This window comes from Lepidochelys olivacea (genome assembly GCF_965140295.1).
Source record: "Lepidochelys olivacea isolate rLepOli2 genome assembly, chromosome: 12".
In the NCBI taxonomy this organism is placed as follows: domain Eukaryota; kingdom Metazoa; phylum Chordata; order Testudines; family Cheloniidae; genus Lepidochelys; species Lepidochelys olivacea.
Genome location: NC_140422.1, coordinates 40,569,327 through 40,591,200, shown reverse-complemented (window position 1 = coordinate 40,591,200; position 21,874 = coordinate 40,569,327). Strand labels below are relative to the sequence as shown.

The 21,874-nt window shown below is 59.9% G+C and overlaps 3 protein-coding genes across 5 annotated transcripts; 2 read left to right on the top strand and 1 right to left on the bottom strand.

Moving 5' to 3' along the window:
* Positions 1–1,943: 1,943 nt before the first annotated feature.
* UTP4 (UTP4 small subunit processome component) lies at positions 1,944–15,078 on the bottom strand. The gene is made up of 17 exons (XM_084644996.1): positions 15,026–15,078; positions 14,079–14,244; positions 12,955–13,146; positions 11,910–11,994; positions 11,149–11,238; positions 10,522–10,733; positions 9,979–10,150; positions 9,785–9,876; positions 9,193–9,289; positions 8,191–8,255; positions 7,124–7,246; positions 6,661–6,820; positions 6,078–6,184; positions 5,055–5,150; positions 4,259–4,444; positions 3,409–3,519; positions 1,944–2,149 (listed from the first exon to the last, which is right to left on the bottom strand). The coding sequence occupies exons 2-17, from the start codon at positions 14,235–14,237 to the stop codon at positions 2,033–2,035; spliced, it is 2,064 nt and encodes a 687-aa protein (XP_084501122.1). The 5' UTR covers positions 14,238–14,244; positions 15,026–15,078; the 3' UTR covers positions 1,944–2,032.
* Positions 15,079–15,108: 30 nt separating this feature from the next.
* On the top strand, positions 15,109–19,175 carry CHTF8 (chromosome transmission fidelity factor 8; the record flags this gene model as incomplete). Of its 3 annotated transcripts, XM_084644993.1 has the most annotated exons (5): positions 15,113–15,215; positions 16,437–16,538; positions 18,373–18,409; positions 18,662–18,779; positions 18,951–19,175. In XM_084644993.1, exons 3-5 carry the CDS (start codon positions 18,387–18,389, stop codon positions 19,173–19,175), a joined length of 366 nt encoding a protein of 121 aa, XP_084501119.1. In that variant the 5' UTR covers positions 15,113–15,215; positions 16,437–16,538; positions 18,373–18,386. The 3 variants fall into 3 exon arrangements, with proteins under 3 accessions (XP_084501120.1, XP_084501119.1, XP_084501121.1); XM_084644994.1 differs by lacking the exon at positions 16,437–16,538 and having other exon boundaries at positions 15,109–15,215; XM_084644995.1 differs by lacking the exon at positions 18,373–18,409.
* On the top strand, positions 19,172–21,825 carry DERPC (DERPC proline and glycine rich nuclear protein; the record flags this gene model as incomplete). The annotated part of the gene is made up of 1 exon (XM_084644991.1): positions 19,172–21,825. The coding sequence occupies one exon, from the start codon at positions 19,172–19,174 to the stop codon at positions 21,332–21,334; it is 2,163 nt and encodes a 720-aa protein (XP_084501117.1). The 3' UTR covers positions 21,335–21,825.
* Between the last annotated feature and the right edge of the window lie 49 nt (positions 21,826–21,874).

The following is a 21,874-nucleotide window of genomic DNA, read 5'->3' as shown; positions in this document are numbered from 1 at the left end:
ACACCAGAGTTCAAAATATCACCCTTAAAGGCTAGGAAAATGCAGAACAGCAGTTCTCAGACTGGTCAGTAAAGTGCTGGCTGCTCCCATGGGGCTGGCTCTCCAGCCCAGCTGTTAAGTCATATTAAGAGACAACCAACATCCCTTAACACTTCCCTGATACTTCTCTTCCATGTAAACATCAGCTGGAGTTGGCACAGGAAGGTTATGGGATGGGAAGTGGGGCTAAATGATGGCAAATGGGGGGGTGGGGGCGTGGTAAATGGAAGGGAGGCATTCACAGCACAATTTAAGGCACAACCCACACTACGAAAAGAGCCTGAGAACTTTTGGGGTAGAACAGGGGTGTCCAGCATGGGGTTCAAGTGGCTCATAATCACTTACTGAGCCAGATACACATCAGATTAGTGTCCAGGTTCTGGGACAAGATGGAAGTCCATCTATGCTCCTGGGACAGAAGCTACTGGCAGACTGTCCTTTTTAAATGTAGTTAGTAACATTTCAGGCCAGCTCTGCCTCATGCAATGCCCACTGTGGAGAGGACTGGGTCATTTACCACCAGCCAAGGTGCACCTGGCCATGCTGAACTATGTAGGTGCTGGGGCATGCAGAGGAAGGGAGAGGTAAAGCGGGCTTGGAAGAGGAGGTGGGGTGAGAGGCCTGGAGAGGACAAGGAGCTGCCTGCAGCTGCCTTTGCAGTGGGACATGTGAGTGCAGGCAGCAGCTGACAGGTAGCTACAGCACGTACACAACAGCAACAAGTCACTACCTGTATGTGCAGCCCTAACATCTACTCCGGGCCCCCCTCACAGACCGGGAACGGTTAGCCCAGAGCCACCTAGACAAGCCAGCAGCAGCCAGTCAGCGTTCTTGAGTTACGATTTAACTGCCTGCAGCTCCGTCTAGGCCCAGATTTGTACCCTTGCCCATAAATAAGCTGCCAACTGGGCTACGTGCACGTGCAAGTTCCACATTCTAAGATGGGTCCCTGCCCAGGTACGCCGCTCGCAGTGACTTTCATCACGGCACGCGCAGTGAACTGGACACAGACCAAACCCCATCAAGCGCCTGCGTTCCACAGAAGAGCCACAGTAACACGCACATTTCAACCCATGTCCCAGGTGCAGGCACCTACTGAAAACAGGTCGCCAGCTAAAAGAACTCCGGCCTGGTCGGCTTCCAATCCCACGAACCTCCTCCCGCCAGAGCTCCCTACAAAGGGAGAACTGAGTGTGAAATTTGGTTGGATGCAGGGTTTTTGGCATCAGCCGAAGTGGCTATATTTGTTGGTATGAATTTGGGCAAGAACTGACTACATCTGGCAGAAGCCACCGCAGCTTCCCTACCCCGCCCTGCATAGCAAGCGGCCCAGCAGCAAGACACAGGAGTGGGTGGGAAGGTCCAACACGTGCTGAGGTGTCACCAGAATGGATTCTAGCATCTAATTTAGGCTGGAGGTCTTTTGGGACAGGGATCGCATTACCCACTACATCTGCACAGAGCCTAGCTCAACAGGCTTCCAGTCCCAAGAGCGACCAGTGGGTGCTGCTGTCCCCATTAAACAGCAGTAATAGATGGTGAGAAGAGTTCCTTTCCAGTCTCAGTTCTGGGATCAGACTGAGACCCACCAGTGCCCACGAACCAGCCCTGCTGCTGGTTGTCAGTGCCGCAGGAAGAGTGCCCCACCTAGAGCAACACAGCCAATGCCAACCGCGAGCCCGGGGTCTGCGATTACCAAAAAGGGGGAGAGATTGCTGTAACCCTCCAGGAAGTGGGGCCTGGGATCAGGTCCAGCCTCTGCTGGATTGGATGGGGATGAGAGAAGCCCCAGGGGCCCATGCCTCCAGCACACATCCCTTCTTTGGAACCTGACCTTAGAGCCATCTCGGTTGCTAGGAAAGCAGGGAGCCCATCTGGTCAGAGGAGATTCGACAGCACAGCCCTACAGAACAGCTGGGATTTATTATTACGAGTGTCCTCAGGGAAGCAACAGTACGAAGAGTCTCCATGGGCAGAGCACCCAGCTTCACTCTTAGGTGCCAAACTTCTTCTGTTGGACGGGTGGGGGCAGCTGTGTCTTGATGTCCATCAGGGGCCGCTCCACCACCACCAGGGAGCCCTCCTCCAGCAGGTCCACAAACAACAGGGGCTGCAGGGCAGGAAGAGGGAGACAAGACTAAAGCTCTTCTGGGAACAGCATAAGCAGCTCTGACGAATGCATCCCGGAGCCTCTGCAGTAACATGGATCAACTCTCCAGCAGCCCTACCAGTTCCTAGCCACAGGGTTCAGGAACAGGAGCAGCGCGCTCCTCTGCAGCCGTCAGCCTAAGAGCCTCTGAAACCCTGCAGTTCCCTACACCAGGCAGCCCCATAACCTCAAATCAAGTCCTCTCAACCTACTGTTGTGTAAGGTCAAAGGGATGGGCACATATTGCTCCGTAGTGACCAGCCTCCAGCAAGGCAGCTCTGGCTTGGCTCAAGAGGTCTGTGCGATGAGCAGGCAGAAGGGATGCTGCTTCATAGAAATGCACCCCCAGCAGCTGGTAAGCGAGCCGGGGAGATCACAGAGGTCTGTACTGCTGGGGAGGAGCTGAAAGAAGAGGAATACCACTCCCATACCCCTCCCAAGCATGAGAGATTTCAGGCCACAAACACCTGGGCACAAGAGCGGTCTCAGGCCCTCTCAGCAGGAGGCACCCAGGCAGGCAGAAGAATTGGTCTGGATCAGCTGCAGCTGGGGGTAGGGGCTGCTCAGAGTTAAGCCACAACCTTGTCAGAACATCTAACAGAAGCAGCTCCAACACAGTACCAGACCCTGGGGAAGTTGAGCATCTGCCACAACTGCCCAAGACCCTGCAGGAGGGAGGGAGGGAGGGAGAGTTACACACGACTCCCATGGCTGGCAGTGGGGGCGCTATCCCATCAGCATCACGGCCCCTGCGAGAACTGACTGACCCTGGGGGAGTTCAGGAACTAGACAGCCCCAGTCCTCCTCCAACAACAGATCTCACACCTCCCTCCACTGACTGACAGGGAACAGGTGTATCCAGCCTGCTCCAACCTCCATGTGTCAGCCAGCTGCAGTAGCCGTGACATCTACCCCAAAACCCATGGGCATCAAGTTCAGCTTTCTGGCACCACCCTGCTGTTTCCCGAGCCATCCAGCTGGCAGGGCACCCAGGGGCTGATCTTGCTAGCCTGGAATCGCAGCTCTGGCATTAGTCCCCCGGGGCGTAAACATCCCACTAGGGAAGAGGTGCAGCGCAGTGCCTCCCAGCACACATGCACGAGCTTCAGCACAAGGAAAAGCTCTCCTGGCTCCCGTATCAGGGTGCAGGGATGAGCTGTGGGCCCAGCAGGCAGCCGTCCATCCCTCGCCACAGGTGGCCCTCACATTCGCACACTCACCTGGTACTTTTTGCAGATCTTGAAGGCATGAGCATAGCCCCGCCTGGCCTTCTCCGAGAGTTGCTTCAAGGTAGTCTGATTCATCAGGGGGGTTGCATCGTCGGGGAGAGGCTGGGGAGAAAGCCCACACTGTGTGCCTCAGCCTTCCAGGGATTCCACAGAGCCCCCCATCCCTTCGTTTGGTCCATTCCTCCCGCTGCTCCCACCCAACAAAGGATCCTCTCGGGGGGGGCGTTGCTTTGGGGGGACAGGCCGAGCACACAGACACAGCCGTTCTATCAAGATCAAAGCCCCTCGGGGAGCCGTTCATTGGCACAGGCGATGCTAAAGTGGGGCCGCTAATGGGGAGCACTCCCCATCCTGCGCACGACAGGACAAGCCCCTGTATTGTGCAGGTGCACGCTCAGCACACCACCCCTCCCAAACCAACCGGCACGCTCACGTCCCATGTGACAGCCCCAGGCCTGCCAGGGCACGGCCGGCCACCCCAAGGCCGAGCACCATCAGCAGCTACAAGAGCCGCTTCAGAAGGTATCGGGAAAGCACACGTGGGGACGCATGCCACACACGCCCCTGCACCCCACCCTGCCGCACTCCCCTTCCCAGACAGCCAGGATGTCCCAGCCGCCACGACAGACTCGGCCATTGCTAACAAAGCAGCTTGTGCAAGTCACAAGAGCTGTCATGCAGCTGTACACCCCCAGGGATGCCCATCGCCTTGCGCTCCAGGGAACGTCCCTTGATCAGACGTCCAGCGGGGCAAGGCCCTCACTGGAAGAACTGCTTTCCCCGCTCTCTCCGCCTTGTACAACAAGCTGCTTCCCAGAAGTGACCCAGGGCCAGCGCTCACCAGTGACTTGTCGAGGACGCAGAACATGTGTGTATCATGGAGGAGGATGTGCGCTGGTTGCTTGGGGTTAAAGGTGATATGGGTGATGGGCGTGTCCCGCTCCAGCCAACCCTTATGCAGCCCATGCTGCTGCACCTTCCTGCTCCACGTGGTGTATTCTCTGTCGGGGATGCTGAACTCAAACACCTGCAGAGCACAAGGGCAGGGCAGGGAGAAGCAGGATTACAGCCACAGAGACAGACGGACATACCCCTGGCCAAGGCTCTCCTCCGCCCTGCCCCTGAGCCCAGATGAGCAGTCAGCACCAACCTCAGTGTAAAGCTACAGGAACCTCCGGCTGCTCCACCTCCCCACAGCCCGGGCTGACCTGACCCAGCATCCCCTGCAGGACTGAGGTGACTGGTGCCCTGTCCCGGCTAGTCCAGCCCCAAACCGCTCTGCTGGCAGCGAGAAGGATGGTGCCCACAGTGGGAAGAGTTCCCTGTCACAGGGGGTTGACATCAGACATTGCCAACTTCACATCCGGGCTGCGGCTGGTAAATACCAACGTCCCAAAACCGGGACTCCAGCGACTGCAATGGCAGCCCACAAACCAGTCTAATGGGTGCATTCATTCCTGACAGCCTGGACGCATGGGATGAACTCTGATGGCAGGCATGGCGCCCACCTTCCTGACCCCAGGGCCATGGGGGGATGGAGTCCGTATTACCCAAGCACGGGCAGTTAACAGGAAGCAAAGCAGCAGGCGAGAGTGGGAAGCCTGTGCAGGAGACGAGACCCAGCGGAAAGCTCCTACCTGCTGGTCCGAGTGGGTGATGACGAGGTTATTGGTCACGGGGTGAATGGCCAGGGCAGTCACGGCGCAGTTGTACGCGGGCACTGTGCAGTGGAGCTGAGAAGAGAAAACCAGGTGAGATACGGAAATCGGCGGGACTGAAAGGCCAGGCTCGCTGTGTCTGATCAGTCCGAGCTGCAATGCACACAGGATTGCAGCAGAGACTCCCAGGATTCGGCCCTCTAGAAGGGAGCAATGCAGCTAGAGCAGTGGTTTTCAAACAATGGAAGGCACTGGGTCACGGCAGCTCTGGTCAGCACCGCTGACCGGGCCGTTAGAAGTCCCATGAGCGGTGCTGCCCAGCTAAGGCAGGCTAGTTCCTAACTGTTCTGACACCGCACTGCGCCCCGGAAGCGGCCAGCAGCACAGGTGCGGCTCCTATGCGGGGCGGGCACAGGACTCTGTGCACTGCCCCCGTCCCGAGCACCGGCCAATGGAAGCTGGGGGGGGTGGGGTGTGCCTGCAAGAAAGCGCTGCACAGAGCCGTTTGTGTACCTCTGCCTAGGAGCTGGACCTACTGCTGGCCACTTCCAGGGCACAGCGCGGTCCATGGTGCCAGGACGGCCGGGAAGCCTGCCTTAGCACCCCTGCTGCACCGCTGACAGGGAGCCGCCGGAGGTAAGTATGCACCCCACGACCCCCCCCCCCCGTCAAATCCGGAGCCCCCTCCTGCACCCCAAACCCCTCATCCCCAGCCCCACCCCAGAGCCTGCACCCCCAGCCCAGAGCCCTGACCCCCTCCTGCACCCCAAACCCATCATCCCCAGCTCCGTTGCGACACAGACTTCAACAATTTTCTTCAACTGGGTTGCCATTAAAAAATTTTGAAAACCACTGAGCTAAAGCGCCCCAAAGGAGCCCATGCACCAAGCCGGCCGGTCTCCCGGCGACGGCTGACCCCCGTAGGCTATGAACCACATTCAGGTTCACCCTCCCACCACAGGAGGCACCCGTCCCTCAGCTCTCTACGGCCGCTGCCCTCACCTTGAACTGTCTGAGGCTGTAGATGTTGATTTCCCAGTCGCCACCAGCAGCAGCCAGCCAGTCCCCGTCCGCGCTCGCTGCCAGCAGGTACACAGCCTCGGCGCTCCCTGCAGGAGAGTCAGAGCGGCCGCACTGCTCAGCACTGTTTCCTCTCTAGCGCCCATGGAGGTGCAGGGCACTTGAAGGCACCCCAAATCCAACCCCCATCCAAAGCCATAGGGGATCGCTGTCCCCCACCAGGCTCTTCTGCAGAGGTCACATCAGGGCCCCAGGCTGCACTGGGGGCAGATTGGGGGGCAAACCCGGCAGAGTCCGAGGGAGTGTGGACGAAACACGCTCCATTTCAGGGGCAAGGGGCTCCAGGGCACTCTGGGCATCTCAAATGGGGGGTAGGAGTTCACAGGCTCCCTTGGGGGGAAAAATGCCCCCCACCAGCAGAGCCCCAGGGAAGGCAGTGGGGCTGGAATGGCTCTGCCCAGGGCTAGCCTACCCTACTGCCACAGACACAGGTTTGGGAAGAGCTGGGGATCCTTTGAAATTTGCTCCAGCCTGCAGCCACCCAGGACCTGCAGGGAGCGCCTACCTGAGTTTGGGCGGAGGGTCTGCAGGTGCCCGCAGCTCCCTGGCTCCAGGAGCTTGAGGACATGAACGGCACCCTGATCAGAGGCCACGAACAGACTGGTGGAGTCAGCAGAGCACAGGAGCTGGTGGGCGGAGCTCAGCAGCTTGGGCACCTTGGAGACCTTGGAGAGGGCAGGAGAGCAGAGTCAGCGCTCACCTCCTAGATGCAGATGGCAAGGTCACGCCCACTGCTCAGGGCTCCGTGGCCCTCCAGCTCGCTACAAAGGGGCACTGGACTGAGGTCCTTCCCTTCCCTTCCCATCACTGTCTCCCCACTCCATCACACACCTCGCAACCCCACAGAACCCACGCTAATGCCGCCCCATCACTGGGACATCAGCAACGGTCAGTCAGGGCAGAACGGATCAGAGAGGAACAAGCCCCCACACCCAGGCTTAGCCCTCGACAGCAGGGCCTATACTCACCCTCTTGAGGCTGACGCTGCCGTTCTCCCAGTGCACTCTGTGCAGATGAAGCCTGGAGGCCGTGGAATACGCGATCCAGCTGCCGCACAGCGAGATGCAGCTGCAGCAGATGTGCTCGGGGCCCTGGGAACCACACAGAGTGCCGAGGCTGGGTTGGCCAGACCAGCAGGCCACCCTCTGTTTTAGCCCTCATTTTACCTGCACCCCCCCACGCAGATGGGCACCCTCATTTAACAGTTGAGAACGGCTGCCAGCAGAACTGCACTGCGGAGGTCAGAGGGACTCTCCCCACGGGAAGGAGTCCCATAGCAGCCATGCTTTCCCGCACACATCCTGGGGAGCGTGGGGTGCGTCTGCCTTTCACTGTGGGTCTGTCACATGCTGGGTCCCTCTGGGACCAGGACTCACATTAACCAGACAAATCAGCTGCAGCTCATCCCAGCAAGAGGGAGTAGGCAGGGCCGTCCAGGGAGCGAGAGCTGCCAGTGGGATGGCAGGGGCCTGCCTTCCCCATCACACGGGTCTCCCCTTGCTGTCAGAGCCGGATGCGCTGTGCAGAGCGTTCCAGCCCCCAACCTGCCCCCTATGGCTGAGCCATGGGCACAGCAGGAAGCTCATTTCCGCACCTCAGTGCGGACAGCCCCCAGCGAGCCTGCGGCAGCCGGGAAAGCCCCCTCTGCGCCCTCTAGCTCCCGTACCCAGTGGGGCTTGACAGCAGACATGGCCATGAGGGAGCGCAGTGCAGCGGGAGCCAGCGGGGCTCCGAGAGAACAGGCCGGTAGCACAGGGCTCCTGCCTCACAGCATCCGCCAGCGCCTTGGAAGTGCCCTGGGCCAGGGAGACCACAGGGCGGGCAAGGCTCACTCAGGGGCCAAGCCACACTCTTATTCTCTCCAACGCTCCTGTAACTCTCACGCTACCCCGGGCGCCCCTGCACACAGGGATCTGGCCAGGCAGGCAGAGCACATGTGAAAACTTATAGCTGGGGACAGCGGGGGCCTAGGCCAGGCCCAGCCACCAGGGCAATGGGGAGGTGGCACCCATCTGGAGAGGCTGCTCAGCCTTACCTTGCTCTTCAGCTGCAGCAAGTGCTCCGGGGCACGGGAAACTGGCAGGATGTCGCCATCCTTCCCTGGGAGAAGGATCAAGAGCACTTAGTGCAGACAATGTTCCAGGAGCCCGGGTGACCCCTGACCCCCCCCACAGCACAGACGGGGAGAGACTTGCTGATGATCCGTCCTGGCCTGAACCCAGCACTCCCAGCTCCTCCCACAAGATGCCGGGAACAGATTCCGTAGCAGGAGCGGGGAGCTTTGCCCAGAGAGGTGTCCACCCCATGGCTCAGCTCTCCCACACTAAACTCCACTGAATCATTCCCAGCACTTGTGCCAACCCCCGTGACACAAGCTAGCACGCCAGGGATTCGGTGTGTCGAGTGACATTGAGTACAGTGGTTTTACATGGGCAGCACATGATTGCTGCTTGGCCATGTGCAAGCAAGAGAGGGGAGTGGTACCAGCCTCCCCGCCTGTGCCCCGAGTGGGGAATACTTCCGAGTGTCACTTGTCAGGATGCTACCCAGGCCCCTGCACGTGGCTGAAACAGCTGATTCACAGGCAAGAGGTTAAGCTGGAGCCAACCCATTCAGGCCCCTCCCAGGCTCTGGGAGTCCCAGCGGGGCCAAGGCAGGGGCTCTTTGACCCTCCAATCACAAAACTACATCTCAACTTCCTAGACCAGGAGCATTCTCTTTTTGGAACCCTTTTCAGGCTGGACTCATCTGCTGAAGACTGACACACTCGAGACACAGACAGCGGTGGACACTTCCTGCGGGCCATGCTGGCATGGCACAGCCATCGTTGCCCTCTCTGCTAAGGCTGCCAAGAGGGGGCCGGTTAGATACCGCAGGGGTGGAGGGGGTTGGTGGCATGGACACTCGTCCCTTAGGAATTGCACTGGACTCGTTTCATGGATTTGCTAGAAATTCCCTTTTGGGCACTTCACTCTGCCAGATCCCAAGGACAGATTCGGTTTTCAATCAGCACTTGGGAGCCCTCATGTGGTCTTACCTGCAGAATTGGTGGCTCCGAGTCTCCAGAGCTCCAGGTGTTGGGGGAACTGGAAGAGGAGGAGCCCGGCCTTCTTAGCGCACGAGACAAGGCATCGCTGCAACCAACCAACAGTCAGACGGTTATGAGGCCCCTGGGTAACAGGGCAGGGCGAGGCAAGCCAGGCCGGAGGCCGGACGGTTAGAGAGACCAGCATGCACAGCTCCTATTTATGGGTGCAGAACCCCCTGCAGCGATGGGCACCCAGATGCCACAGGATCAGTGCATGGCATGTGGGAAGCCGGCCAGACTGTCACTCAGCACATTCTGATGCCCATTCTCCCCAGCATCTCAGCAAGAGGCACGGGCCGCCCCCAGCGATGGGACTCCCCAGCCAGCACACACACGGTGACCCCACTGGAACCAGAAAGGGTGAAAAAGGACCAGGCTTCCTCTCCAACAGGGAAGGGCCCGGCATGGAGCAATCCCAAGAGCATGAGTGACACAGGCCCGCATTTCTGGGGACCCCAAAGCAAACGGGAGTCGGTGGCTCCAGCAAGGGGACCTGGTGAGCGGGGCTACCGAGGCAGAGCTCACAAGGCGTGGCACTTACGTGGGGGAAGGTGAATTTCCGGAGGGCAGCATCATAGCCCTTTCCATGCATCTTCTCCATGAGCGGGCGGATCACCAGCTGGGCATCCAGGCCTGAAAGAGGAGGAGACACCCAGGTGGCTAAACTGTGCTGAGCCAAGCCCAGGAGAGATCAGAGCCCCCCTTCTAGGCTGGTGCAGCTTCCTCGGCCCGTACCTCCAGAGATGAGTGCTGTCGCGCTATGTGCCACGGCCCGCACATCATGGGTGTGATGCTGGAAAGGCTTTGTCCGCACCCACTTGCTCTCAGCACTGCCCCACTTCACTGGCAGCAGCTGGAACTGGTACACTGCCCCCTCCGAGGTGCCCACCACGATGCTGTCTTCCTCCTGGGGAAGAAACCAAACAGCCATCACTCGCCGTGCCCACAGCGAAGGGTGGGGATGTGAACCCCCATCCCACTAGGTACTGGACAGAGCCCAACAGCTCCTTCCATGCTGGCCCAAGAGGGTGGGAGATGGGTGAGCTCCCAGCCGCCATCAGCCAGGGCGACATCCACCCCAGCAGCCTGCAGTGCCCTTTAACAAGGTGGGGATGGCTCCTGGCCAAGCCGCTCTGGGTCAGCCAGTGTCACAGAGGATGCTGCAGATAAAGGGTGAGATCCCAGATTACTAGCGTCCCTGCACAGAGCCCACATAGTCACCACCCCTCTGCCCAGCCCACGCACAGGGCCACCCAGGAGCCGCCAGGCCCCTCCTACCTCTGACACAGCGAGACACAGAACAGCCGAGCTGCTGACCGGGTGGGTCTCCAGGAGTGTTCCTTTCTCTGAGTCCCAGAACTGCACTTTCCCCACCGAATCGGAGCTGACGATGGTGCCGTTGGACAGGAACGCCACACTCCACACCACGCACTCGCAGCTGTAAAGCCCCCGCAGGCGCCGGTCCACCAGGATCCGCTGGATGGCATGGCCTGTGAAACAGACAACCCCGGATAGCAGAGGTGAGAGGAGATGGGGGGCTTACAGCTCAGGGTGGGGGCAGGGTGCGTGAGCTGGGCCCCTCGCTAACATGACAGATATGCCAGGCCCTGAGCCTCTCTCCTCCATGGCTCAGAAGCCCCATTCAGCTGCATCAGAAATGCCCGGTATGTGGACCAGCAACCCCACCTGGCCTGGAGTCCACAGGGCACAGCTGGCTCCGTCTGCTGCTGTTGGACTTTGCTGGGGGAAGGGAGTCAGCAGCAAGGCCGCAGGAGTTGGAGGGTGAGCACATGGCCCACATGGACAGCAGGTGCTCATGGGACAGCCCACCAGCACATCCAGCACTCAGGGGCACCTGGACGCTAACACTCCCCACTTATACCTCTGCTGGACACTCCTAGTCACCTGATTTGACGTCAAAGACTCGGAGAAGGTCAATGGAGCCAACAGCAATGCGGGTCCCAGAGGGATGCCAGGAGAGGGACATGACACGCCCTAGAGAATTACACAGCAGGGAAGAAGACCTCACATGAGCCAACCCAGACCAATGCCCCTCACCCCCAACCTTCACTGCAAGCCTGCACTCAGCGATTGCCTTGCAGTCTCATGCCTCGGAGTGCCACACAAATAGAAGGCACTGTGCCTTCCCAATGGGGGTGAGTGTACAGGGCTGAGACAACCTATGCTGGAAGACAGTTCAGAAGTAGGGCCAGCGAGATCCAAGGGAGGCTGGCATGTTTCTCTCAGAGAGGTGCGCACCAGCCTCCCCTTCACCACACCCACATCCTGGACTCCTGAGTGACCACACTGTCCCTTCTAACTGCCCTCTGCTCACAAGGCCCCATCCATGGCCACCTGACTGGGGAAAGAGGGCAGGCTGCGACTCCTGCTGCTCAGTGTGGGGCTTCTGGAGGGCTCCCCTGGTGGCAGTGGGTCCCACCTGGAGCAGATTCAACTCATCTAAGGTGCTTCTTTGGAATGCAGAAACGCAAGTCCCACGGCTGACGCAGGGCGGGCGGGGCAGGCTTCAGAGACAGCTGTGGAGGACCAGGCTTGGGGCATTTAAAGAAAGCAGGAAGTAGATTCTGTAGCCTCCCTTCCACCACTCCCCCCAACCAAAGCTCTCCCCATCAGCCTCTGCCCTGCTCTGTCCCCGTCAAATCTACCTTTCTGCCGGTCCAGGCTCCTCTCAAACTGGATTTTATCAGGCAAGACTTGGAAAAGCTTCACTGACCCATCCTCACAGCCAACCTATGGAGGGCAGGCGAGCGAGGAGACAACACGAGAGAGATAATTAACGCCCTTATTTGGCTCATGTGCCACCTGTCTGCTGCCAAGGGCAGGCAGTGACAGGCTCCCCAGTTGCCTGAACATGGAAGCTCAGAAGCAAATTCAGTTCCAGCTCCCAGCACAATAAAGTGCTTGGCACAGCGACCCAGTAAGGCCAGGACTGCTCCGTACTGCCAGCCCAGCCTGCCCCACTGTCTGGTGAGGAGTATTGCATAGCACACCAAACTCCTTTACCTCCATCTCCACAAGGGGAAGAGCTAGGGCTTTACCACAACTCTGTTCCCTGCTTGTCAGAGGTTTACGTTCAGCCCCTTCTGCGTTCTGGAAGAGCCTGGGGCTGGGCAGCCCGAACTCTGCACTGAAGTAGTTCTGAGAGCAAACTGCCCTTGGGCCTCCTGGGCACATCTCACCACAACTCAACTATGATGCCCCCCCACCACTGATGCACTGCTCACAGCCCATCAGCTACCAGCAGTGGGGGGGGGGGAGGGAGCCCCACAATCCCTACCCCACACTGGGGTCTGTGGTAGTGGGAAGGGGCTCTGCACACCCACCCATGACAGGGGGAAGAAGATTCTGCAGTCCCCGCTCCATCACTCCCCCCACCAACGTGTATGATTCTCCCCCTCCCCTAATCTCAGTACTGTCTGCGGCTCGCACCAAGCAGTCCCTTTGCCTGGCACAGACCCAGTCCACCACGCCTCGTGCTGCTGGACAGGAGCGTAGCCACCGAAGACAATCCGAGTACGCACATGGGTTTCAGAACACAAGGGAGCTGGCTAGTTGGGAGCAGCAGCAACGGAGGTAGACCTCATCCACTCCATAGGCCAGCAGCCCCAGAAGTGACATCCTGGCCCAGTGGCAGAGCCAAGCTACAGAGCTGGCAGGCTTCCCTGGGAGTTTTCAGCCAGAGGTACTCACTGCCAGCTCAGTGCCACTGGGATCAGCCGCCATGCTCCAGATAGGGCCTCCAAAGCCATCCAGGGAGTACTTGACTCGCAGCTTCTCTAAATCATACTCGCTGATGTCTCCACCCAGGCCTGCTCCGAAGAGCCGATCTCCGGCTGCCCAGCACAGCGCCTCTGTGGATCTCGTCTCATGGCCTGGGATACCCTGAAAAGATGCACAGATGAATCACACCATCCTGCTTCCCCTAGAGCCTACCCGGGCTCAGACAGCCCAGGTCTGAGCACCATATAAGGAAAAAGTCTCATTTTGTGTCCCCCACCCTCTGCTCCTATAGATTTCCCCTACCTCAATCCCCAATGGGAGGGCCAGGGCTGAGAACGCCCCCAGTAAGTGCCCCTCCACTGTTCCCTATACACTAGCTAGTGGAGGTTAGCCACTCCCAGGCAGTCAGTACAGCTGCACCCTTCTCTACAGTGCTGTCTGCTGGGACAGCCCCAAGCTCCTCCCTCGCCCCTAACGCATGGCAAGATCAGCAAAGCCACTGTGCCCTGGGCCAGCATGTATCGTTGAATCAGCCGCAGCACAGCACCCTGAGCAGCTCCCAGGCCCTCCCTCGGGCACGTATCTGACTTCTCCATTACCCCAAGGGTTTTGGGGGGTCAGGAATGATCCATTCCCATCCCTCTATGAAGTCTCAGCCAATGCAGGGGGGTGCTTGGTTAGCTGAGGAGACCCGTGTTCCATAGCGAGCGAGATGCTGAAGCACAACCAAGCCAGTGACACTAACCGCTGCTCAGCACTGTGCTGCACACTTGGCAATGGTGACAGCTGCCTGCTCAGGGTGCACCCGGAGCCCAGGCTTCGTCTAGGGGCCAAGCAGGTGAAATCAAAGCAAGCACTGAAATCCTAGAGCTGCTGGGGGCCGGCATCCTGCTTTGGGGAGGTGTGGGGGGGCTGCAGCCCTAGGACCCTCTCCCAGACCCATGCACGCACCAGTGGGCCCTCAGGCCCCCGATTCTCTCCCCAAAGTACCGGGCTGGAGTCGGGCCGGGATGACAGCTCTGGGTGGGGGCTGCCCCATACTTTCCAGCAGCAGCTGCCCATGGATTTACCGGAGGCTCCGGGTGGCCCGTTACCTTTTCCTGGAAGTAGTTCGCAGCGAAGTTGTAGACCTCGAGGGCGCCGTTCGTGCGGGCCAGGGCGAGGCGGGCGGAGCGGGGGCTGTGGGCCACGCAGCGGATCCCCGCGGGCACGTAGGCGAAGAACCGCACCCGGTGCACCTGGAACTCCCCCATCCCGCCCCTGCGAAGAGGTGGGCAGGGGGTCAGGGCAGGTCCAGCTCCGGCTCCTCCTCCCCTTGTGACCCCCCGTCGGTCCCCTCGCCCCGTCCTGACCCACCCCTGGTTTGCCCCCACCCGCTGGTCCCCGCCCCGTCCTGACCTGCCCCGGCCCCCGGCCCGCCCCCCCGCTGGTCCCCCCCGGCCCCGACCCGGCCCCCCGGCCTGCCCCCCCGCTGGTCCCCCCCCGGCCCCGACCCGTCCTGCCCCGGCCCCCGGTCTGCCCCCCCGCTGGTCCCCCCCCGGCCCCGACCCGTCCTGCCCCGGCCCCCGGCCTGCCCCCCCGCTGGTCCCCCCTGGCCCCGACCCGTCCTGCCCCGGCCCCCGGCCTGCCCCCCCGCTGGTCCCCCCTGGCCCCGACCCGTCCTGCCCCGGCCCCCGGCCTGCCCCCCCGCTGGTCCCCCCTGGCCCCGACCCGTCCTGCCCCCCCGCTGGTCCCCCCCGGCCCCCGGCCTGCCCCCCCGCTGGTCCCCCCTGGCCCCGACCCGTCCTGCCCCGGCCCCCGGCCTGCCCCCCCGCTGGTCCCCCCCGGCCCCCGGCCTGCCCCCCCGCTGGTCCCCCCTGGCCCCGACCCGTCCTGCCCCGGCCCCCGGCCTGCCCCCCCGCTGGTCCCCCCTGGCCCCGACCCGTCCTGCCCCGGCCCCCGGTCTGCCCCCCCGCTGGTCCCCGGCCCCCGGCCCGGCTCTCGCCCCGCGCGGGAAGGAGCGGTTCTCCCGGCCTCGCTCCCGCCGCCCGCAGCCCCTCACCCGCGGCTCCGGCTCCGGCGCGCCCCGCCTCCTCCAGCTCCTCCCCACGTGCGCGCCCCGGAACCGGAAGCGATGGGAAGCGTCCGGCCGGGCGGAAGTGCGCAGCGGCGGGAGGTTCGGTTGTTGCCGGGAGACCAGGCAGCCCCTGCTCCCTCGCCAGGGCCTGCTGCGTCGACGGCCCCTCCTGCAGGTCGGGACGAGGGACCCTGGGGCGAGGGGCGGGGGTACAGGGGTGATGGAGGGCGCGGGTACTGAACGGGTGGGGGAGGGGCTGGGGGAGGGGCTCTGGGGAAGGATGAGGTGGGGGGAGGGGCCCTAGGGAGATGGGGGAGAGGGGCTAGGGAAGGGGCTCTGGGGAAGGGCTGGGGGAGGGGCTCTGGGGAAGGATGAGGTGGGGGAGGGGCCCTAGGGAGATGGGGGAGAGGGGCTAGGGAAGGGGCTCTAGGGAAGGGCTGGGGGAGGGGCTCTGGGGAAGGATGAGGTGGGGGGAGGGGCTCTAGGGAGATGGGGGAGAGGGGCTAGGGAAGGGGCTCTAGGGAAGGGCTGGGGGAGGGGCTCTGGGGAAGGATGAGGTGGGGGGAGGGGCTCTAGGGAGATGGGGGAGAGGGGCTAGGGAAGGGGCTCTGGGGAAGGGCTGGGGGAGGGGCTCTGGGGAAGGATGAGGTGGGGGGAGGGGCTCTAGGGAGATGGGGGAGAGGGGCTGGGGGAGGGGCTCTGGGGAAGGATGAGGTGGGGAGAGGGGCTCTAGGGAGATAGGGAGGGAGGAGCTAGTGAAGGGGCGCTGGGGGAGGGGTTATGGGGAACTGGTGGGGGAGGGGCTAGTGAAGCGGCTCTGGGAAAGGATGAGGTGGGGAGAGGGGCTAGGGAAGGATGGGCGGGAAGGACTGGGGGAGGGGCTCTGGGGAAGGATGAGATGGAGAGAGGGGCTCTGAGGAAAGATGGGGGAGGGTGGTGGGGGAAGGGCTAGGGGAGCTGGGGCAGGGGGCTGAGCAACACTGCAGGAAGGAGAGCAGAGGCATGAAGGTACAGCTGGGTAGAACCTCACCGGGGTGTGGCATGAAGAGAATTTCTGCGCAGCCTATGGCCACCATTCCCAGACGGAGGTCTAAAGCTCTCCCTTATCCTGTGTCACACTGAGCCTGTGTATGCCTCAGGACAGCAGCCTGTAGCGCACCCAGCACACTGCTTGGACCCAATAACAATACTGATTGAGTTTTATGGGGCACATCCATTTTTTGTACTGTCCCCACAGGAAGTATCATTTCCCCACACAACCTTAGTTTCATTGCAGAGACAGTTGGCTCCTGATTAGAATGCCTGTACTGGAGCATTAAATAGGAGGCGGGTCATGAGAGGGTTTGGGAGTCTGATATTTCATGAGCAATTGCAAACAGGGAGTGTTTCTATGCAGGAGTTTCACGTCTGGCTGTAGCAAATGCCAACAAGAGGCAGAGGAAAGGAGGATTATTAGTAACGGAACTCCCTTTCTTGGGAATAAGGATATTCTGTGAAAGTAAGTTACATTTTAGAAAGTAAAGATTTCCACTAATTGAGTCAAACAGCTATGTGTTCCACCAAAGAGGTGGCTGTGTTGCAGTGGCCTGTGTTGTGATTCCACTGTGTAAAAATTAAAATTTGTAATGCAGGCTGGAATGATTCAGGATGGAAAGTACTATAAGATCTGTTTAATTTGTTAATAATCATTTTAAAATAGCCCCTTTCTACACAACTCTGATGCAAGCACACCTGGAATGTTCCATTCAATTTTGGACACCAAATTGTCAAAAAGATATTAACAAATTACAAGTAATTAAGTGGCTGGAGGGATTAATTTATGAGGAAAGAATGTAAGAACTAACTTCGCTATGTGACAATAAAGGTGAGGGACATAAATCTTCACGTAACTAAACAGTGTAAACACCAAGGAGGGATAGAAATTGCATAGGAAAGTAAAGCGGATGTACATAGGAGGAATAGGATGAAATTAAGCAAGGGGGAATTTAGGTTGAATGTAAGGAAAGAGCTAGTGACAGTGAGATGTATATGGCTGTGGAAGACTCTCAAGGAAGGGGCAGAAACCTCATCATTTGGGAAACTTTAAATTAGGTCAGACAAAGCACGAGAAAACGTCCTGCCTGGAGTAGCTCTGCTATGGCCCTTGGGAGATGGACTCAGTTGGAGCAAAAGGAGCTTTTCCAGTTTTAATTTGCAAGAGTCTTTTATTGTTATGAGTTAACCTAATAAATAAATCTTCAAGAAACGATGAATTAGCCTCTGTAGAGATTAATACTTGGAAGTCTGAGATATTAGTGCAAATTTCTTTCCCCTGCAAACTCCCATGGACCTAGCTTTCACTGCTGAATAGTCTGGGGGAGTTCACATCACACACTTCAGGCTGCCTGAATTAGTAAATTATAGATAATAAGATAATGTTTAATTCTAGCTTTACAGGGGAATTTTCACAGTCTGGGCTGGTTGGCAGTGGGACCTGGGCTGGTTGAGCTCTGCTTCTGGGGTGTTGGGATCCAGGGCCCACCATACTAACGATAATGAAGTAAAAGACAGGCATCAAACTATTTACAGCCAAGGGAACTACACAATCTTGTTGATCCAGAAGGTACTTAAAGATTGCCTCTTCTAAGCACTTTGCTGACATGACATCAACCATCCAAGCAAACTGGCTTTGAGACAGTGTGGTGTTGTGTAAAAGAGAGGGCTGCTGGAGCCACGCGTTAGTCACTAGTCTGCCCTTGTGTTCAAATCCCGTCTGTTGTTGCCAATGAAAATGATCTTGTGTTCCAAGATCATTTTCATTGGCAACAACAGACGGGATTTGCCATCTGGTAGTCCAGCCTCTTCAGCTGTTTGTCACAATCAAACAAACATATTGTAGCTTGGAGTGTAACCTCAAGGATCAGGTATGTGCCAGCCCCCTGCTAATGTTGCAGTCAGGTCATTAGACCATGTTCTTGATGACTCTCCCTGCTCCTGGAAGGCTCCCTCTGGCTGTTTTGGGGAGCACAACAATAACACATCACCCATTGTAGCTGTAAAGGAACATTGTCTGAGTTTGCCAATAGGTGGCAGTAAAATACAAACTAATAGCTGCTCAACCCATCAGGGCACCAAGGGAGCCTCTGTGTCAAAGGGTCTCTTGGGGACTGTGCCATAAGTGGTTCAAACAGTGAGACTTGGCGGTGAGGAGAGAGTGGGCTCCTCCCCTCCCCAGGTACAGCTGGGTGGTCACTTCTCATCTAGTGAGACACTAGTGGCCTAGGAGGTTCAGACCAGGTGCCTGGTCCCTCAGTCCCATTTGCTGATGAATCTGTGTCTCCTTCGCTTTGCAGAGGAGAAGCGGAGCATGGTGCAGATTGTGATTTCCAGGTGAGTTTGGCATGACTCCTTCCTGTGCTAGTGTGAGGAGTTGTCAGTTTCTTGTGTCTCACTGGGGTCTGAACACGCTTCAGCAAGGCGCTAGGTCAGTGTCTAAACCCAGGTATTGCGCAGCAACCAGAGAGCTAGTGGACCTAGCTTGCAGGCTTGCCACATTTTTCTGTAGTGGAGCCTCTGTCTGGACATCCTCCTCCTGGCCCTTTGACCCTTAGGACATTGTAACCCCCAGCCCTTTGCTTTCAGTGATGGGGCTGATGGCCTGGCAGAGTGGGTGCTGATGGAGCTGCAGGGAGAGATTGAGGCTCGCTACAGCACCGGACTGGCTGGAAACCTCCTGGGAGACCTGCATTACACCAGAGAGGTGAGGGAGCTTTCCTTACAGGCTTGGGAGAGCAGCTGCAGGGAGTCCTCTGCCAAGTCAACTCCCACAAAGGCTGCACCTGGTTCTGATGTCCATCTTCTCATGGAAGGGGTAAGGAGCCAGGTCCCTGCAGGGTTCTCACCCTGTGCCTGTTATCTCTTCTTTCCCAAGGGGGTCCCTGTGCTCATCGTGGGCCATCACATTCTTTATGGGAAGGTAGTGCGCCTGGAGAAGCCCTTCGCCGTCCTCACCAAACGTGGTGGCAGCGAGCACGGCTGTGACCACGGCCCCACGGGGGCAGCTGCCCACTATCTGGTGACCGCTCTGATCAAGACCAAGCTCCTCTTCAAAACCCGCCCCAAGCCCATCATTACCAGCGTGCCCAAAAAAGTATGAAAGAGCCCCGGCCCCATACCAGAGAGCGTCCTGCCCCCTGGACACGAGCCCATCTTCTGTCCCGAGGGCAGGGGGCTGGGCCCATGGGGGCAAACTCAGCTCCCTTCCCTAGAGCATCCGGACTCCTGGGCATAAGTCCAGCTCCCATCCCCAGAGGGGTTGGACTCCAAAACATGAGCCAGGCTCTCCTCCCAAGGCCTGGTGGCCTCTTGGGTACAACTCCAGCTCCCATGTCAGGTGGGGCCATGACCTTGGGCCAGAACTGTGCTCCTGGTGTAAGGGGGACCAGACCTCAAGACACAAGTCAAGTTCCCTTCCCCAGGGCAGGTGGCCTCTTGAGCATTAGCCCGACTCCCATCCCAAGGGGCATGGGAGCCCTGGGCCTGAACCCAACTATCCTCCCAAGGGCAGGTGGCCTCCTGAGCACTAGCCCAGCTCCCACCTTGCTGGGAACTGGTGCCATGGGCCCAAGCCCAGCTACCCTACCAAGGGCAGGTGGCCTCCTGGGCCCAAGCCCAGTTCACACCCCAAGGGCAGGTGGCCTCCTGGGCACTAGCCCAACTTCCACCCCCAGGGGCATGGGTGCAATGGGCCAGAATCCAGCTACTCTTCCAAGAGCAGGTGGGCTCCTGGGCTCCAGCCCAGCTCCCATCCCTAAAGCAGGTGGCCTCCTAGGCACTAGTCCGGCTTCCATCCCAAGGGGCACTGGAGCCCTGGGCCCCAGAGCAGGTCCTGTCCCAATGGCGCCCAGCACCCTGGGCCCCAGAGCAGGTCCTGTCCCGACGGCGCCCGGCGCCCTGGGCCCCAGAGCAGGTCCTGTCCCGACGGCGCCCGGCGCCCTGGGCCCCAGAGCAGGTCCTGTCCCGACGGCGCCCGGCGCCCTGGGCCCCAGAGCAGGTCCTGTCCCAACGGCGCCCGGCGCCCTGGGCCCCAGAGCAGGTCCTGTCCCGACGGCGCCCGGCGCCCTGGGCCCCAGAGCAGGTCCTGTCCCGACGGCGCCCGGCGCCCTGGGCCCCAGAGCAGGTCCTGTCCCGACGGCGCCCGGCGCCCTGGGCCCCAGAGCAGGTCCTGTCCCGACGGCGCCCGGCGCCCTGGGCCCCAGAGCAGGTCCTGTCCCGACGGCGCCCGGCGCCCTGGGCCCCAGAGCAGGTCCTGTCCCGACGGCGCCCGGCGCCCTGGGCCCCAGAGCAGGTCCTGTCCCGACGGCGCCCGGCGCCCTGGGCCCCAGAGCAGGTCCCATTCCTACAGCAGGTGGCCTCCTGGGCCCTAGCCCAGCTCTTGGCCCAATGGTGACCAGAGCCCTGGGCCCTAGCCCAGCTCTTGGCCCAATGGTGACCAGAGCCCTGGGCCCTAGCCCAGGTCCCATCACAAGGGCAGGTGGCCTCCTTGGTACTAGTCCAGCTCCCATCCCACTGGGCACTGGAGCCCTGGTCCCGAATCCAGCTCCCATCCCAGTGGAAACGGGAGGTCTGGGCCGAAGTCCAGCTCCCAGTGTGAGGGCAGGTGGCCTCCTAGGCCCGAGCCCAGCTCCCATGCCGAGGGGGACTGGAGCCCTGGGCCCGAGCCCGGCTCCCATGCTGAGGTCAGCTGGCCTCTTCGCCACTCGACCAGCTGACACCCTACCTATGAATCCATTCTCCTTTCCAAGGGAGGGAGGCCCCTCAAGTGCAACCCCAGCTACCATCACAGGAGTTGGCTTACCCTTGACCATGAACCTGGCTTCCAGCCCAAGGGCTGGTTGCCTCCTAGGCATGAGCCCAGCTCCAGTTCCAAGAACAACTAGCTCTCTGGGCATGAACACAGCTCGCATCACACGGGGGCCTGCCATGCTGGACACTAGACCTACTGGTCCCCTAGGTCGGTCTCCCTTCCCCAGGACAGCTGGTCCCCAAAGTGTAAACCTGACTCCCTTCCCCAGGGTGGGTGAGCCCCAGAGCATGAACCCAGTCCCCTTCTCCAAAGCAGCTGGCCCCCAGGGGCCAAACTCAACTCCCTGCCCCAGGCCAGCTGGCCCTTTAGGGCCAAACTCAACTCCCTGCCCCAGGCCAGCTGGACCCCTAGGGCCAAACCCAGTTCCCTGCCCTAGGCCAGCTATCCTCTTTCCTAATGGGATATTGCCATCTCCCATTAACAACACAGCCAGGATGCGGTGGTGCTGATTCTCTCCTGCCCCGGGGTCTGTGGGAGATGATCAAGAGTGCAGACATACTCCTGACACCTGCCTTGCCAACAAGCTGGGACCTAGCACAGTCTCAGCTTTTCCCAGAGCCTTGCTCGGTTCTGGACTCCAGGGGGCCATAGGCCAGCAGCCCCTCGTCCTCCTAGACGTGGTGGAGCACTGTGTGTTTGTGACCTACTCCTCAGGGAATGCAGATCTCAGGCCCAGCAACTCCAGCACTGGCCCCTTGCCTGCACAGCGGGGAGTCCAGAAGCCCGCACCTCCTCTGTCTGGCAGTAGTGCTCAGAACTGGATCAGTGAGCCAGAGTAGCCCGTTCTAAAGCAGCCCCTTGGCGTAACCCCAGCCACGCAGCTGCTGGTGGACACAGCAGGTGGCATCACCTTTCTTGCTCAGCCAGGAGCCAACTGACTTTTCGTTCTGGTTTTGTGTTCCTTCTTGCTGCCCCTTGAATAAAAGTGACAGGAGGGTCAGTAGGCCTGCACTGTCTGTGTTATCCCAGCGCCACGGGGTGGGGAGAGG

What these genes read in the sequence shown, in the direction of transcription:
- UTP4 (XM_084644996.1), bottom strand. Translation starts at nt 14,237, where the DNA reads ATGGGGGAGTTCCAGGTGCACCGGGTGCGGTTCTTCGCCTACGTGCCC. An exon ending in GGAAATTCACCTTCCCCCAC is followed by an intron (nt 9,290 to 9,784) that starts GTAAGTGCCACG and finishes GGTTGGTTGCAG; the next exon opens with CGATGCCTTGTCTCGTGCGC. An exon ending in GACCCTCCGCCCAAACTCAG is followed by an intron (nt 6,185 to 6,660) that starts GTAGGCGCTCCC and finishes ACTCTCCTGCAG; the next exon opens with GGAGCGCCGAGGCTGTGTAC.